Source organism: Lampris incognitus, chromosome 18, assembly GCF_029633865.1.
Source record: "Lampris incognitus isolate fLamInc1 chromosome 18, fLamInc1.hap2, whole genome shotgun sequence".
Taxonomy (NCBI): Eukaryota; Metazoa; Chordata; class Actinopteri; order Lampriformes; family Lampridae; genus Lampris; species Lampris incognitus.
In genome coordinates, this window is record NC_079228.1 from 40,707,455 (window position 1) to 40,723,892 (window position 16,438).

Consider the following 16,438-nt stretch of genomic DNA (forward strand, 5'->3'; position numbering starts at 1 on the left):
GACACTGGTCATGGGGTGGGGAGAAAGGAGGAGAAGAGGAGGTCTGTCGGAGGTCAACGCAGAGATGGGATGTGGAGAAGGACGAAGGAGGGGAAAACATGCAGGGAAGCGGGAGTTCGCTTTGCTGAAGACTGAACCATGGCAGATAAACAGGCCGGAGAAGCTCTCCGGCCTCGGATAGCAGGAGCGAGAAGGCCGGGAAGAAACAGACTATCGTAGACCCTGTGGATCCATCGATGGGCAACGGACATATTTGACCGAGTGAACACTGACATGCAATCCTACCGGTGAAGACATTAAAGAAAGGATGGAAGGGTTTGGTTCTTTTAGAGGAACTTCTGAGTGGAGGACACATTTAAAGAGGTTGGTTCTTGTCATTGTTCCTCACAAAGTGTTGTGGGGTTAAACTTGTATATATATCTATATCTATATACATAGATATAGGTAGATAGATAGAGAGATAGTGTTTCTTTATTCTATTCTCTATTATTCTCTATTCTCTGACGTCAGAGATTTTCCTTTCTTTCGTTAAATGCAGGAGGTCTTAAGGATCCTGTAAAACACAAGGCTACTTCTCTGTGTTGGAAAGGTCTTAAAGCACACTGCATGTTGTTGAAGAGACTCATTCATCCGTTCATTCTCCATTATCCTCCAGCCTATCCCAGCAGTCACTGGGCGGCAGGCGGGGAGACAGACACCCTGGACAGGCCGCCGGGCCATCACGGGGCCAGCACACCCACACCCGGTGAGTCACCTGACCTACGTGTCTTTGGACTGTGGAAGGAAACCCACACAGACACGGGGAGAACAGGCAAACTCCACACAGAGGACGACCCGGGACGACCCCCAAGGCTGGACTACCCCGGGGCTCGAACCCAGGACCTTCTTGCTGTGAGGCGACCGCGCTAACCATTGTGCCACCGTGCCGCCCTGATTGTGCAGTCAAAACAAATTATATATATTGGTTTCTTTTGTGGCGGTGCTGTGGTGCAGCGGTTAGCGCGGTCGCCTCCCAGCAAGAAGGTCCTGGGTTCGAGCCCCGGGCTGTCCAACCTTGGAGGTGGTCCTCTGCGTGGAGTGTGCATGGTACCCTTCTGTCACTGGATGGATGGATTGTTCTATTTTCTTTGTTTTATCTTGGTGATTTGTTGCTGATTAACAGTAATCAGAGGGGAGAGGGGAGAGAGGGGAGAGGGGAGGGGGGTGTTGTGAAGGCAGTTTACATATGTATGTTATAACTGGTAAAGTTTGTTATTATTTGGTCAAATGTATTGGCAGATGCATTGTTCTCGCTTGTCTGGTGTTTCTGCAATAACTTGAACATTACAGTTAAAGCTGCCGAGTCCTCTTCACGCGTACAATTCGCTTACTACAATTGCTTGAATATTTGTTTCCATGGAGGTGTGAGTGAGGTAGCTGTGAGGTAGCTGCCCCGGGTAGCTCCCTGGGGCAGCTACCCGGGGCAGCTCCCTGGGGCAGCTACCCGGGGCAGCTCCCTGGGGCAGCTCCCTGGGGCAGGTACCTGGGGCAGCTACCCGGGGCAGCTCGCTGGGGCAGCTACCTGGGGCAGCTCCCTGGGGCAGGTACCTGGGGCAGCTACCTGGGGCAGCTACCTGGGGCAGCTCGCCGGGGCAGCTCGCCGGGGCAGCTCCCTGGAGCAGCTACCCGGGGCAGCTACCCGGGGCAGCTCGCTGGGGCAGCTCCCCGGGGCAGCTACCCGGGGCGGCTACCTGGGGCAGCTCCCCGGGGCAGCTCCCTGGGGCAGCTCGCCGGGGCAGCCGTGTGTGGCCACCGGCATTAAAATAGGAAAGGAAACCCAAGCAGGGGGCCACTCCGTAGCCACGACTAGCAAGCCCCCTCCTCTAGCCGCCTGTTGTGTCCCAGGCAGCGGTTATGACCCGGCAATGACGCTGCACCAGGCAGCGGTTATGACCCGGCAGTGACGCTGCACCAGGCAGCGGTTATAACCCGGCAGTGACGCTGCATGGAGGTGAATATGAAACACAGAGCTGCCGGCAAATAACCCCAGACGTGCTACCGTCGCCCTCTTGTCTCTTCTTCTTCTGTGTTTTGGCAACTGGCTCCGGTCAGACGCCCGCAGCCGCCCCGCTGCAGCGCCACCCCCCTGCGAGCCGTCTAGACAGCTGCGCTATTTTCTGTCGGCGCAGCTCCGCCCGGCGTCCCGCTTAAAGGGGACGCGCCGCCGCCGCCGCTCGGGCTGCGGAGCCGAGACGAGACCAGACGAGACGAGACGGGAAAGCTGCGAAATTTTCAGGAATCGTCGTCCGAACATCCAGCGGCGGGGTGACTTGGCTGGCCGCCGTCCGCCCCAGCGGCCAAGGGGACTGTAGAACACTGGGAGGGGGGAGGGGGGTGCAGCTTTATCCGTGACGGTGAGTCGCGCCGTAACGGCGTGGTTTTATTTTGCTTTTCTGCTTTTTTGTTTTGAGAGCCGCTTGAGCTAGCCGGCAGGCTAGCCGCTGTCATGCACACGGTGGGCTTGCGAGCTCTCTCCGGAACCTCTCTCCGGAACCTCTCTCCGGAACCTCTCTCCGGAACCCCTCTCCGGAACCTCTCTCCGGAACCCCTCTCTAGAACCTCTCTCTAGAACTCTCTCTCCGGAACCCCTCTCCGGAACCTCTCTCCGGAATCCCTCTCCGGAACCCCTCTCCAGAACCCCTCTCTCCGGAACCCCTCTCCGGAACCTCTCTAGAACCTCTCTCCGGAACTCCTCTCCGGAACCTCTCTCTGGAACCCCTCTCCAGAACCTCTCTCTAGAAACCCTCTCCGGAACCTCTCTCCGGAACCTCTCTAGAACCTCTCTCCGGTATCCCTCTCTCCGGAACCCCTCTCCGGAACCCCTCTCCAGAACCTCTCATTAGAACCTCTCTCCGGAACCTCTCTCCAGAACCCCTCTCCGGAACCCCTCTCCGGAACCCCTCTCCAGAACCTCTCTCTAGAACCTCCCTCCGGAATCCCTCTCCGGAACCTCTCTCCAGAACCCCTCTCCAGAACCCCTCTCCAGAACCTCTCTCTCCCCGCTTACTGCATGTTTGTTCGGGTGAAAGGCGAGTGTTGTAAACGAGGACATGTCTATGCTGCCTGCATGTACTGGACGATGCAGCTGGTCGGTTAAAGCGTCTCTGCACTTGAGTCCTTTACTTCAAGTCCAGCAGCTCTCAGGGTTTTGGTTCTCGGGCAAGGCTTCTGCTCGTGGACGTCTCGGTTGTCTGCTTGAGTTTAAGTTTATTTGTCGAATCCAGGAATATTTACTGGCAATGACATGTTTTGTGCACCGCCCCGGTGAAATACAACGTCAGGGGAGAGTGGGGGTAAGGCAGCCGTGCACATGTTTTGTCATGTGACCATAAATTCAGGAAACGTCCATCATTTGTATGCTGCTGTGATGGACAGAAGCACATAGGAGAAGTGCTACACTTGTGTTTTTATTCAAAACACTTTTTTTGTCAAAGTAAATTCTCTGCATGTCAGGCATAATCACTTATGTCAGAGCAAATGTATCCAGTTCTAAATACACACACACACACATATATATATATATATATATATATATATATATATATATGGTGGGGCAGTGGTTAGCGCGGTGGCCTCACAGCAAGAAGGTCCTGGGTTCGAGCCCTGGGGTAGTCCAGCCTTGGGGGTCGTCCTCTGTGTGGAGTTTGCATGTTCTCCCCGTGTCTGGGTGGGTTTCCTCCCGGTGCTCCGGTTTCCGCCCACAGTCCAAAGACATGTAGGTCAGGTGGATCGGCCGTACTAAATGGTCCCTAGGTATGAATGTATGTGTGTGTGTGTGTGTGTGTGTGTGTGTGTGTGTGTGTGCACCTGTGATGGCCTGTCCAGGGCGTCTCCACACCTGCTACAGAGGAACTTGTGAGTCACACACATTTGTCAGTGCACAAGAAACTAAGACAGCTTTATCCACCGTTGTTATACCAGCACTAGCCTGTTGGTGAAATCCCTTTTGAAATTGTACATTTTCTCTGTAGAACGAGGCCAACGACACGTACCGCATGGATGCGGACTGATGCGGGTTTTTTTTTTCCCCTGTTGCCTCAATTTCTAAAGGACCAAGCTGCTTTTACCCTTTTGTAAAAGCAGGTATCTTAACTGCTGCATGATACTAATTTTTCATCTATAAGATCTTCCTGACTTATCCTTGAAGTCCTTTTTCTTCTTCTTTCCTCTGACAGCATTCGAGTTTCTTCCCCTTGATGGCTGATGATCTTTGGAAAGCAAAAGTAGGACTTGTTCCACTCTCTGTCAGCTCGATTGGAGCAACCAAAACCAGCACAGAAATCAACCACTGTAAAATATCGAGCCGTGATAGCTGTTCTGTATGAATCAAACCGTGAGACACATTCCTTCACTCTGACTGTTTAGAAAACGTTTAGCGTCGTGCCGTGACAGCAACAGTGTCCTATGAATTGGAGCCATTGTCCTCCAACATGGCGGATGTGTTGCCGTCACGTGATAGGTGAGGTAATATGAGAATAACCCATACAATTGTTCTGTTACCCACTCCTCTACCCAGATGCAGTCTCTGGCTGTGGGCGAGGGCTGCAGCAGCACAGAGTCCAGTGAGCCCTCAGACTCGGTGGTCCAGGTGTGTTTCCCCAGTGCGCAGGCCTCCATTCTGGACAGCCTGAACAGGCAGAGAGAGGACGGACAGCTGTGTGACCTCTCCATCCAGGTCCAGGGACAGGTGTTCAAAGCCCACCGCTGTGTCCTGGCCGCCTCCTCGCCCTATTTCCATGACCAGGTGTGTGTGTATATGAGAGAGACAGACAATGCATTTCACATTTTATCATTTCTCGTTTTTCAGATGCACTTATCCGAAGTGACTTAAAAGAGTCAGCAGATAGTTTATATATCCCAGACAGCATCCGGATGTAAGCCACTTCAGGCAGTGATGTGACACTGATGGCCTTCTTCTGGCCCTGACAAAATGGATGTGAGCCTGAAGTGGCCCACATGTATAATAGCAAATATGGCCCAAATATGCCAAATCAAATCTGGGCCTTTTTTGGCAAAGCTGCGGTGCTCTGGGCAACGTGTAATCTGGATGTGAGCCTGAAGTGGCCCGTGTGGTAAATGGTGAATATGGCCCAAATATCACAAAACAAATATGGGCCACCTTTGGCAAATATGTGGCACATGCGGCATTGCTATGGCTTGGTTCTGGCCCAGATCTGGCAGACAGGAGCGGACCGCCCAAGTGCCATCATTCCACACGGTATGTGGGCCGGATGAAAGTGTCGGGTGTGGGACGGGTCTGGGCCACAGCAGTTTTGCTATCTGGGATGTATGTGTCAACCAACAGTCACCTTGCAGCGCTGAATAGTCATGTCATAGCCAAGAGTTCTTGTCATGTCAAGTGGAATTAGTGGAAGTGAACAATTATGATGTTTGCGAATGAGATTGTGATCTGTAGCGAGTCAAGTTTATTTATATAGCACATTTAAAACAACCACGGTTGAACCAAAGTGCTGCACAAGCTTAAAATGCAATATAAAATAAGTGACACATATGAATATAAAAGTATATGTATATATATAAAATTATATTTTTAGGTGAGATTGGACACAATTTCCCCTGTGATGGCCTGGCGGTCTGTCCAGGGTGTCTCCCCGCCTGCTGCCCAGTGACTGCTGGGATAGGCTCCAGCAACCGCACAGCCCTGAGAGCAGGATAAGCGGTTTGGATAATGGATGGATGAATGACTGAATTATACTGAGACATGAAAATCCCCTCTCACATGCAGCACTGCTCAAGGGCAGCGTAAGGGACAACAGAATGACTTCATGAATGTTGGAGTAACTATCTGGATGACTTCTCTTCACTGTGTTGACCAAGTCACATACAGAGGAGGCTGCCCAGCATTTTCCTGCTTGCTTTAAACACATCTATTCTCTTACACTGGAGTCTGTCAACAGACAAGCTGGCCTCATGTGTCTGGAGGATGTTAGTACGTGTTGTGTTGCCAAAACTGTGGAGGTCTCGAGGCCAAGTTGAAGGATCAAAAATTAAAAATTGATCACATGACTTAAAGGCCTCTCAAAATACATCAGCCTTGTCCCTGTCAGCATCAGCATGTGAAACAGTCTCTTTCCTGTACTTGCTTCACTGTCCAGCACTAGTGTCAGCTGTCCAGCAGCTACCATGAGCTCATCTCTGCATTCACCGATAGTCAGTTTATCTTGCTGGAACCTGAGGGAGGTGAACTGTAACATGTCTCCAGTGTCCAGCATGTTGGCTAGGAAACACTGAACACGCTCTGTGCAGACATGTTTTAGGTCACTGTCATCACTTGTACTACTTGAATTTGAATGGCAGGTAACGGCCTCCATATTTTCAACAGTCTCTTGCATCCATGCAGACCATCTGATGTTGTGAAACTTCCCTAGTTTCACAAAGGCAATGCCATTCTCATCTCATATCTTCTTTAGTTGTTCTGTTCTTTTCGCGCCCCCTCTCTGTAAATAACAGCTCAGCAACTTGACAATGGAACGGAACGACCCAGGATGACCCCCAAGGTTGCACTACCCCGGGGCTCGAACCCAGGACCTTATTGCTGTGAGGCGACCGCGCTGACCACTATGCCAATTTGTTTTGACTGGCTCAGTCAGGGCGGCACAGTGGCGCGGTGGTTAGCAAAGTCGCCTCACAGCAAGAAGGTCCTGGGTTCAAGCACTGGGGTAGTCCGACCTTGGGGGTCATCCCGGGTCGTCCTCTGTGTGGAGTTTGCATGTTCTCCCCGTGTCTGCATGGGTTTCCTCCGGGGGTTCCGGTTTCCTCCCACAGTCCAAAGACATGTAGGTCAGGTGAACTGGCCATAAGTTGTCCCTAGGTGTGAATGTGTGTGGGCCCTGTGATGGCCTGGCGGCCTGTCCAGGGTGTCTCCCCACCCGCCTCCCAATGACTGCTGGGGTAGGCTCCAGCATCCCGCGACCCTGAGAGCAGGATAAGTGGTTTGGATAATGGATGGATGGATGAATGTACAGGTTCAGTCTGGCATTTCTTTGGAGGTGGTTTAACACCAAAGTAATCACTTAATGCAGCTTCGTGGACGTTTTGATGAGGGGACAAAAACCCTAAAACCAGAGGAAAAAAAGTGTTAACGTTAAGCTAGCTGTAATGTAAGCTAACTATTTGCTGGAGCTCAAAGTTGAACAGTTACCCTTGCTAACTTGGAAAAAACCACATCCACTTAATCAAGAACGAAGGCTAAAAGCTGCACGATTCACAGCTGATCATTGAAACTGACACGTTTGTCATAATGACTTTCTCACCAGTGACATGTGGAGAAAATCCTGTCGTTTCAGTAAGTAATTGTGTCCCAAAAATGTTGGTATGCAAAAGCGCCTCTTGTTGTATCATCTGCTGCACATCATTTATTTTGGCCACGCATGTGCACCAGTTACGTGCACCTGTGTATATAAATGCAGTCCATGTGTAATTTACCTGAAGTTCAGCCCACCTGAGCTGGACATGTTGACGGTGATGAGATCAAGTTTTGTGAATTCCACATGTAGCATGTAACGCTTGTCTCAACCCCTCTTCCTTTTTCTTCTGAATGCTTTGGTGATGTAGTCCTGCTTACAGTGATTATGGTCTTCTTAAAGTCCAGTTAATCTGCTGCCAATTTCTCATCCTAGTTAGTGTCTGTGTGCACGGGGGGGTGGGGGTGGGGGGGTCAATATAAAGAGACAAACGCTAAGAACTACTACTAAATATCATACACCTGCCTATCAAAAAAAGACATGCATGTTAGGGTTAACACATCGGTCTGTGCCCCAGACCAAGGAAATAGGAAGAAATAGGAAGAAATAAGTGGAGTTGGTCCCCGGGAGCTGCATGGCGGCTCCCCACTGCTCCTAGCTACACAGCTAGGGCGGGTTAATGCAGAGTACATTTCATTTGTATGTATGTACAAAATGACTAATAAGGAGTATTCTATTCTATCCACTTTACCCTACACCCCTCTGCCCTGTTCCCATAAGGTTCTACTGAAGAACATGTCCACCGTGTCCATCCCAGCCGTGATGGACCCACTGGCATTTGAGAGCGTGCTCAGCTGCGCCTACACTGGCCAGCTCCGCATGCTGCGCGACGACATCGTCAACTATCTCACTGTGGGCAGTGTGCTGCAGATGTGGCACATTGTGGACAAGTGCACCGAGCTGCTCAAAGAAGGGCGAGCCATGGCCGGGAGTGGGTCTGGATCTAGGGGCGGGGGTGAGATACAGGAAGGGGGCGGTGTTAGCAGGGGGAGGGGCGGGGCTAACCCCAGTTGTAGCAGCAGTAGCATCTCTGGTGGAGGTGGTGTAAGCAGTGGCGGTGGCTCTGTTGGAGCTGTAGGTGGAACTAGTAGTAGTGCTAGTAGTAGTACTACTCATGCCCAAGTTGTAGGGCCCAATGATGCTCAAAGCAGCACTCAGCCACCCAGCCGCCTGTCTGTGAGTGAGAGCCAGTCTCCCAGTAGCACCAACTACTTCAGCCCACGGGATGGGAGTGGCTTCGGAGGAGGAGGGGCGGCCTTGGCCGGGACCTCGGGGGAGGAGGGAGGAGCCAACAACACCCCTGGCTACTGCACCCCATCTGGAGGGGAGGAGGCCTTCCTTATCGAGGAGGAAGAGGAGGAAGTAGAGGAGGAAGAGGAGGAGGTTTTGTACCACCAGAGGAAGAGGAGGAGAGGAGGAGGGAGTGGGAAGAGGAAGAAGATGAGCTCGACATCAGAGCAGGAGGTTGGGGTGAGCGACAGCTTTGGCGTGTCGTCCTATCAGGTGAATCACACACACAAATACTACTAATATTACATGAAAACGTTTTTTTCTATAAATGTGCTTTTCAGGAATGAGTTTGCGGCTCATCTTTTTAAAGGTTTTCACGTCGTGTGAGTTGGTGTCACAAGGTCCTCGGGTCATGGAGTAGATGTAATAAGTTCTGGGGTCTTGCCGCAACTTAAAAAGGACTGTCAAAACGAGAGTGTTACTGCAGATTAAAAGGTTTCCCTCTAATAGTCAATATAAACCATTGTGATACAATGGCAAGAAAGATGTGTATTTTTTTTAAAAATAGTTTTTGTTTTTACTTTTGAAAATTGTGATTTTAATTTTTTTGGAGAAGTAACAGGGATCAACCACATCTTTTAGGATATCTGAATCTTTAACTTCTACTATAAAACTCAAGTTATAAAAACAAAGGAATAGTAGTCTGTCATCAGTGATGATGATGATTTATTGTGAACATGTAAATCAGCAGGATATTCAAAGGACTTGCATCAAGTGCAACTGGACTTGGTATATATCCGTGAAGACATTTCGCCTCTCATCCAAGAGGCTTCCTCAGTTCCTGCCTTTCTGACTAGACCAAGCTAGTCTGACTAGACCAAGCTAGTCTGACTGGCTGGTGATGAGACTCAGATATTTATCCTCTTTGGAGTCGTTATCAGAGCTATAGATGTCCATGGCTCTTTGTGTTCCGATGTGTAGCCACGCCTGTCATTGTCAGAGGTATTGATGTGCATGGCTCTTTGTGATCCGATGTTAAGCAGCGACGGTCGTTGGGGGTGTTAGTTTCGACTTCGTTAGTGCTCCATTCAGTGGTTATGAGAGTCGTTGGAGCCGTTAGTGAGCGACTGTTGTTCTTGGAGGCTAGGCTTCTTGAGTCTCCTGGGTAGACATGAAAGGACGGCGTTGTAAGTGGGAGGTAGGTGGTGTAGCAGACCTCCTCCTCTGTTGAGGGATGGTTTTTCCAGTTTCACATAGATGGCTTCCTTCACCTCTGTTTCAAACCATCTATCTTCCCTGTCCAAAATGTGTACGTTGCTGTCCTGGAAGGAGTGTGTCTTCTCCTTTAGGTGGAGACAGACTGCTGAGTCTTGTCCTGAGGAGTTTGGCCTTCTGTGTTGGACCATCCGTTTGTGTAGTGGTTGTTTGGTGTCTCCTATGTATAGGTCAGTGCAGTCCTCATTGCATTGTACAGCATACACCAGACTGCTGTTCCGGGTGTGTGGTACCGGTCTTTGGTGCTGCAGACAGCTGCTCACATGTACACATGCTGTTTGGACTCATGTTGATGCACATGTTCCTCAGGCGGTAGCATAGTGCGTATACTGAACAACAGGACTTATTGTCTTCAGGAAGAGTTAACACAGCGTCAGTGCTGCAGCAGCTGCAGTACATCCTATTACATCTGGGGTGAGGACACGCTTAAGACTCAAAGACCATGACTGCACTTATTAAGAAAGCCTGTGAGCTGTACTTCAGATGTAAAACTGGTGACCAAGAGAAAGCCTGGGCTCCTCACATCTGTTGTGCAACATGTGCAGTCAACCTGAGAGCTTGGCTCAGAGGTACTCGGAAGTCAACGCCATTCGCAGTCCCGGTGATATGGCGAGAACAGAAGGATCACGTAATGGACTGTTACACTGGATCAGTGTCATTTTCCACATCTGGTTCATGTGTTGTGGCATCTTCATCTGCCTCATCTAGGCTCCATGTCTCTGGTGGCTTTGGTCCTGGCAAACTGTCATCGCGTGGCACTGGTCTCCTGGCTGAAGGCAGATGGGGGGTATTCAACAGATTTCTTGTTTTGAGTAGAGAAGCAGATACATTGGTCAGACAGAAGTAACAGTCCGTCACGTGACCCTTCTGTTCTCACCGTATCATTAAGTAAATTCTCTAGGAGACAGTACAGGCCTGTACTGTCTCCTAGAGAATTTACTTGACTCACTGGATTATTTTGCTCCTTATTTGTTGAGCACTTTCCCTACCTTTGAGTGTTTCTTTTAACAAAGTTATATGCATACACACACACACACACACACACACACACACACACACCATATATATAGTAATGGAGGGCACTTCGTTACTAGTGACTGACAGATTTAGCCTATTGCACAACTGGGGTTTTGTATTAATTGAACTTTTGACAAACAACTGAACTACCGGTCTTGCTGCAGTGCTTGTACTGCTGTAGTTGATGTTGTTTTTATTTGGTGAATAAACACCACATGGTTTTGGAACACCTTACCATTGCCTTGGCATCTCTTTTTACTGTATCATCCAGGCGTTAAATGGTCATTCTAACATATATATGGTATATCATCTAATAACATTTTTATCTTTTTTTTATCAAATGTTATCTTTATTTTATATTAGTGTGTCTTGCCTTACCTTATGTTTGTACTTGTGTATCTTAGATTAGCTTATTTTAGCTTTAGCCTATAGTTTATTTTACCTTATCTTTAGTTAACATAGCTTTTCTTATGTTATTTTGATGTCTTGAGCTCATTTTAGCTGATTTTGTCATTAATCTTGACGTTATTCAAAATACCACCATAATAAGGCGATAATAATGTTTCACCTTGACAGGATGGCGAGGACTCAGCCCTCCCGCCTCCGAAGCGGCCAACCTACAGCCAGCCCAGTATCATGCCCCGTAAACAGTGGGTGGTGGTAAAAACAGAACGCTCTGAGGACGACGACCTCATCGTGGTGTCTGGAGAGGAAGGTGGTGGGGAGGAGGCAGAGGAGGAAGAGGAGGAGAGGGAGTTGGAGATGGAGAGGGAGAGGGAAAGGGCCGACTTCGGTATCTCAAATGTCAGGAGCCTGTCCGGGGAGCTGGGAGAGCGGGCCGGGGTCGACGTGGATGCTCAGGTCGGTTTACTCTGTAGTTTTATCCAGATGAGGATTTATGTTGTTATACTCACGAATGAAAATGAGAATAATCCTCCGGAATTTACTACAACTTTTTTACTTTTTTATGCAGGCTGTTCACTGTTGAGATACTAAAGACTTGTTTTCTTCATGTGAATGCTGTGTAGTGTACATACTGTATCGTAGAGAGCACCTAATTCATATTTCTTTCCAGTTGTACATTTGTGCTATAAAAGTATCATTCTTACCATCTCTTTTATAGTCTTCAGTGACATCTAGTCCTTAAGAGACTGATGCAAATAGTACTTACAAAGTGTAATTATGGGCATCCGGGTAGCGTGGTGGTCTATTCCGTTGCATACCAACACGGGGATTGCCGGTTCGAATCCCCGTGTTACCTCCGGCTTGGTCAGGTGTCCCTACAGACACAATTGGCTGTGTCTGCGGGTGGGAAGCCGGATGCGGGTGTGTGTCCTGGTCGCTGCACTAGCGCCTCCTCTGGTCAGTCAGGGTGCCTGTTCAGTGGGGAGGGGGAACTGGGGAGAATAGCGTGATCCTCCCACGCGCTACGTCCCCCTGGTGAAACTCCTCACTGTCAGGTGAAAAGAAGCGGCTGGTGACTCCACATGTATGGGAGGAGACATGTGGTAGTCTGCGGCCCTCCCCGGATCAGCAGAGGGGGTGGAGCAGAGACCGGGATGACCCGCAAGAGTGGGGTAATTGGCCAAGTACAATTGGGGAGAAAAAGGGAGAAAAATATCCCCCCCAAAAAAGTATATATATATATATATATATGTATCCAATATTCTCATACACCAAACTATGTTTATATAACCTTTCTTGATTTTTATGTCATGCTTAAGTGTCACAGTTAGCAATGCTTCAGGTCAAATATCTGGTATGTGAAAATTTACCTAGTCAACAAAACAAGTTCTTATTGCAGTAGCCATATCTTTTAAAGTGAGCAGTCGGTCAAAGTATAATTTTGTTTATGAAGACATTGTGAAAGGTAGGGTTGGAAGAACCGTGGACAGGAAAGTCCTAGAGAGAGTCAATCCTAAGCTAGCGGCAACGATGTGGGGTCTTATGAGCAACGATCTTTCCCTCTGCAGTTTACTGAGTGCTCTCCTCAGTCGTTTAGTCACCTACCTCCTCTGGAGTCAGACATATGTCAGTTCCTGGACAAAAAAAAGTCATTTCCATACCGAATTGGATTGAATCTGCAACTTGTATTTGCAGCTTCTTTCCAGAAAAGTGGTTCTCATGAATAAACAAAGCCTTAATACACCTTCCAGTTGACTAGGGGGTGGCTGGTATTATCGACAGTGCCCACCATCTCTGCCAAAGTGTCCTTGAGTAAGGCACTGAACCCAAAAAACTGCTCCAGGGGTCCTGCACTGTAGCTGACCCTGTGCTCTGACCCCTCTGAAGAAATGCATAAGTGCGAGGGAGCTATGTGTGTAGAGATAGGTTGGCTATGCAAAAAGGTAAGTTTCAGTTGGCCTTGACAAGAAAGTACTCTTCTTCTTCATCTTATATTCTGACATCAGCACCAAATCTGAAGAATCGGATGGGTGGTATTTGGCACATAAGACACCATTATGAGTGTACACCGTTATGAGTGTGAAGGAGTTCAGACAATCGTAGGGAGCCCCACCCACCTTGCACTCCTAAAAAGTTAAATAATCACTAAGAGTTGTCAATACTGTTTGATCCAAATATGGATTTAACAGCTCCCTTTCCCTCTCCACCTCCAGGGTGACTACTGCCAGTCTTCAGAGGACTACCTCAAGTTTGAAACCAGTCTTATGGACCAGACCTTAGCCCAGCACCTTCACGACAGCACCACAGGTCAGGGCCAGAGCACCAACCGGGCCGTGTCAGCCCTGCTAGGCCAAGTCCAGTCTGCCACTGCGGCCCGGGCCCAGCTCTTCCCACTGGACATGCAGGGGAACCAGATCCTCCTGTACAGCCAAGCCTCTGGACTCCCCCTGGACCCCAGCCTGCCTGCGCTGGGGATGGGAGGTGGCATGGTTGGGAGTGCTTCCTTTAAAGGATCTCCGCTGGAGCATGGAGCAGTCCACTTGTCGGGACAGGGGGGGAGCTTAGGTGTGGATGGAATTGACAGTGGGGGGATCAGTGGAGGTGGTCTGGGTGCCAGTAGTTCTGGAAAAGTGTTCATGTGCCACTGCGGCAAGACGTTCACCCACAAGAGCATGAGGGATCGCCACATCAATATGCACCTGGACCTGCGTCCCTTCCACTGCCCTGTGTGCTCCAAAAAGTTCAAGATGAAGCACCACCTGACGGAGCACATGAAAACCCACACGGGTCTCAAACCCTACAACTGCCTGGGCTGCGGCAGGAAGTTCATGTGGCGCGACAGCTTTATGAGGCATCGCTCACACTGTGAGAGGCGCAGTGGGCTGGGCGAGGCAGGGGGGAGGGGTGGGGGCAGCGGAGGGGGAGGAGGAGGAGAAGAGGGGTTGGACATGATCTCCTCCCCCCCTCATCTCCTCCTCTCACCAGGTGAGGCGGGTCAGGCCGGGGCTTTGGGCAGCGGGAGAGCTGCAATGTCAGTGCTTTCTCCACACCACTCCAGTTCTGTTGTTCCACCACAGCAACCCACCGTTTCAGCTGGCGCAAACAGTGGTAATAATGGTGGCAGCAGCAGCAGCAGCAGCAGCAGCAGCAGCAGCAGTAGCAGTAGTGGAGGTAGTACTAGCAGTAATACAGGGATGATCAACACCATGGTTGCCACAGGACCGCTTCCAGGTGTTGTTTCCCAGAGCATAGGTCAAGGGTCGGGGATGTTCGGCAGTATGGGGATAACTCGCAATGTGGGTGAGGAGGACTTGTGTGAGGTCAACGTCAATGACAGCAGCGTAACTTAAACCGGAGCAAAGCCCCCGTGTCTGAGACAACGCCTCCTCTTAGTACTAACCGGATGATTGCAGGACCGATCGCTCTCAGCTCCTGCTGTGATGACACTATTCAGAACTCTTTGTTTGAAGGGCAAAGCTCTTTCACTGAAAGCTTAAATGTGAGCCGTGAAAAGACACGAGGCCTTACAGAGCTGTTGTAAACCCGCAGTTACAAAGCTGTAACTTTTTCACTCTAGTGGGAGTTAAGTTTGGGATTTTGCACCATCATTTCAAGGGAACGTGTTGGACAAGCTTGTGTTAGCGCTGATGCTAATGTGAGCCACCTGTAATTCCAGTGCAACAGAGACTGAAGAATTTGCCTCTGGAAAGTGACCTGACGTTATCTGAATGGACCTGACTAACCAATATATATATATATTTTTGTGTGTGTCAGGATGCTTTGTCTCTTGAAAGGAACCCAAAAATCAAAAGACAGTGTTTCACTAAAAGCGATCGTCTGCTGAGCCAGTCAGCCAGTTGAGTAGAAATGTGTGTGTGTGTGGCTGTACTTTAATAGTGTGATTTGCTGCATTATTGTACAGTATTTTATCACCACTACTGATCACAAAAACATCACACATTTGCTAAAAGTATGTTTTTCAGAAATGGAAGAAAAGACGGATGCAAAAGCACAGAAAGACCGAGGAAAAATCAAATTACATGGAAAAAAAGGTATTTTACTAAAGAGAAATAAGTTGCAGATCCGTGATTTTTTTTCCCAGGTTAGTGGTAGTAGGCCATTTCCTGCCTTGAGTTTTCAGTCTTCCCAACACACTCTCAGCACTGCCATGTTGTCTCTAGAAACAAGATTTTCCCGTGAACTGGTTTAGTCACAACATCTGATTCCCATCTAATGACCCTTTTCCACTACTACACGGTACCGGCTCAACTCGACTCGACCGACAGAGTGCCGTTTTCCATCACCGTAGCAGTACCCCTTAGCGTAGCTGGTCTGCATTGATTTTGGTACCTGCTCCAGTTTTTTTGGGACCTCGACAAAGGTGGTGCAGAAAAGTGGTAACGGTTACCAAAATGCCAGAACTTTCCCGTCATGGAAAACGAAAAAGTCGAGTCGAGTTGAGCCGGTACCATGTAGTAGTGGAAAAGGGGCATAAAGGGGAGCCTGACAGAAGGTCTGTCTGAATGGTGGCAGATGAATATCAGCCACCAGCCAAAGGCTATCTTACTGTGACAGTTGGCCGATTTAGCTTTCCTGCTCCAACAACAGCTTCCGCAGATAATCAGGCCATCTTACGAAAAGGTTTGATTCGCTCTGCCGTTCATGTTTGGTTTCTTAAAATCTTCAAACCAGCAGGTGAAGTTTTAACTCCACATCCAGCATCACTGTTGTTGTGGACAAACTGAGGACACTGCCCTGAATTAGACTACCGAAGGTGACATTCCCCAAGAGATTTTTTTCATCACAGTTTTATTTGCTGGCTGAGGACATGAAGCGCTAGACTCTGTCGTGCGTTCAGGAGGTGGTTCGATGACGGGCTAACCCACAGTACAGATCATACACAGACTGCTAGTTTTTGCTGCTGTTAACCGGTTCGCTATTCTTCTTGTGCCATTCAGAGTCCGGCCATTTTGGGGAGCATGTCGTCATTGTAAATGTCGAGAGGTATTGTGTTGCGATGGGTCCTCCGCTCGATGTAATCAGGTTCCTTAATGCCACCATTCATCTTTAACATAGTGGGAGACATTCTCCAGTCTCCATATACCGCTGTTGAAATGTTTTGACCGGGTAGGATGAACACTGGTGCAGTGGCAAACATGTACGTGTTGGAAACAATTCCAGCAGGGGAAAAGATTGAGACGTGATGC

General features: G+C 49.2%; 1 protein-coding gene across 1 annotated transcript; it reads left to right on the forward strand.

The window, feature by feature from the left end:
* Positions 1–2,356: 2,356 nt before the first annotated feature.
* zbtb22b (zinc finger and BTB domain containing 22b) lies at positions 2,357–14,581 on the forward strand. The gene is made up of 7 exons (XM_056298071.1): positions 2,357–2,393; positions 4,556–4,783; positions 8,025–8,316; positions 8,434–8,807; positions 11,403–11,687; positions 13,445–14,339; positions 14,463–14,581. Exons 2-7 carry the CDS (start codon positions 4,556–4,558, stop codon positions 14,579–14,581), a joined length of 2,193 nt encoding a protein of 730 aa, XP_056154046.1. The 5' UTR covers positions 2,357–2,393.
* The last annotated feature ends 1,857 nt before the right edge of the window (positions 14,582–16,438 follow it).

Coding starts and splice junctions, on each gene's coding strand:
- zbtb22b (XM_056298071.1), top strand. CDS start 4,556: ATGCAGTCTCTGGCTGTGGGCGAGGGCTGCAGCAGCACAGAGTCCAGT. Junction 8,317..8,433: donor GGGCGGGGCTAACCCCAGTT/GTAGCAGCAGTA, acceptor CCCAAGTTGTAG/GGCCCAATGATGCTCAAAGC. Junction 14,340..14,462: donor TTCAGCTGGCGCAAACAGTG/GTAATAATGGTG, acceptor GACCGCTTCCAG/GTGTTGTTTCCCAGAGCATA.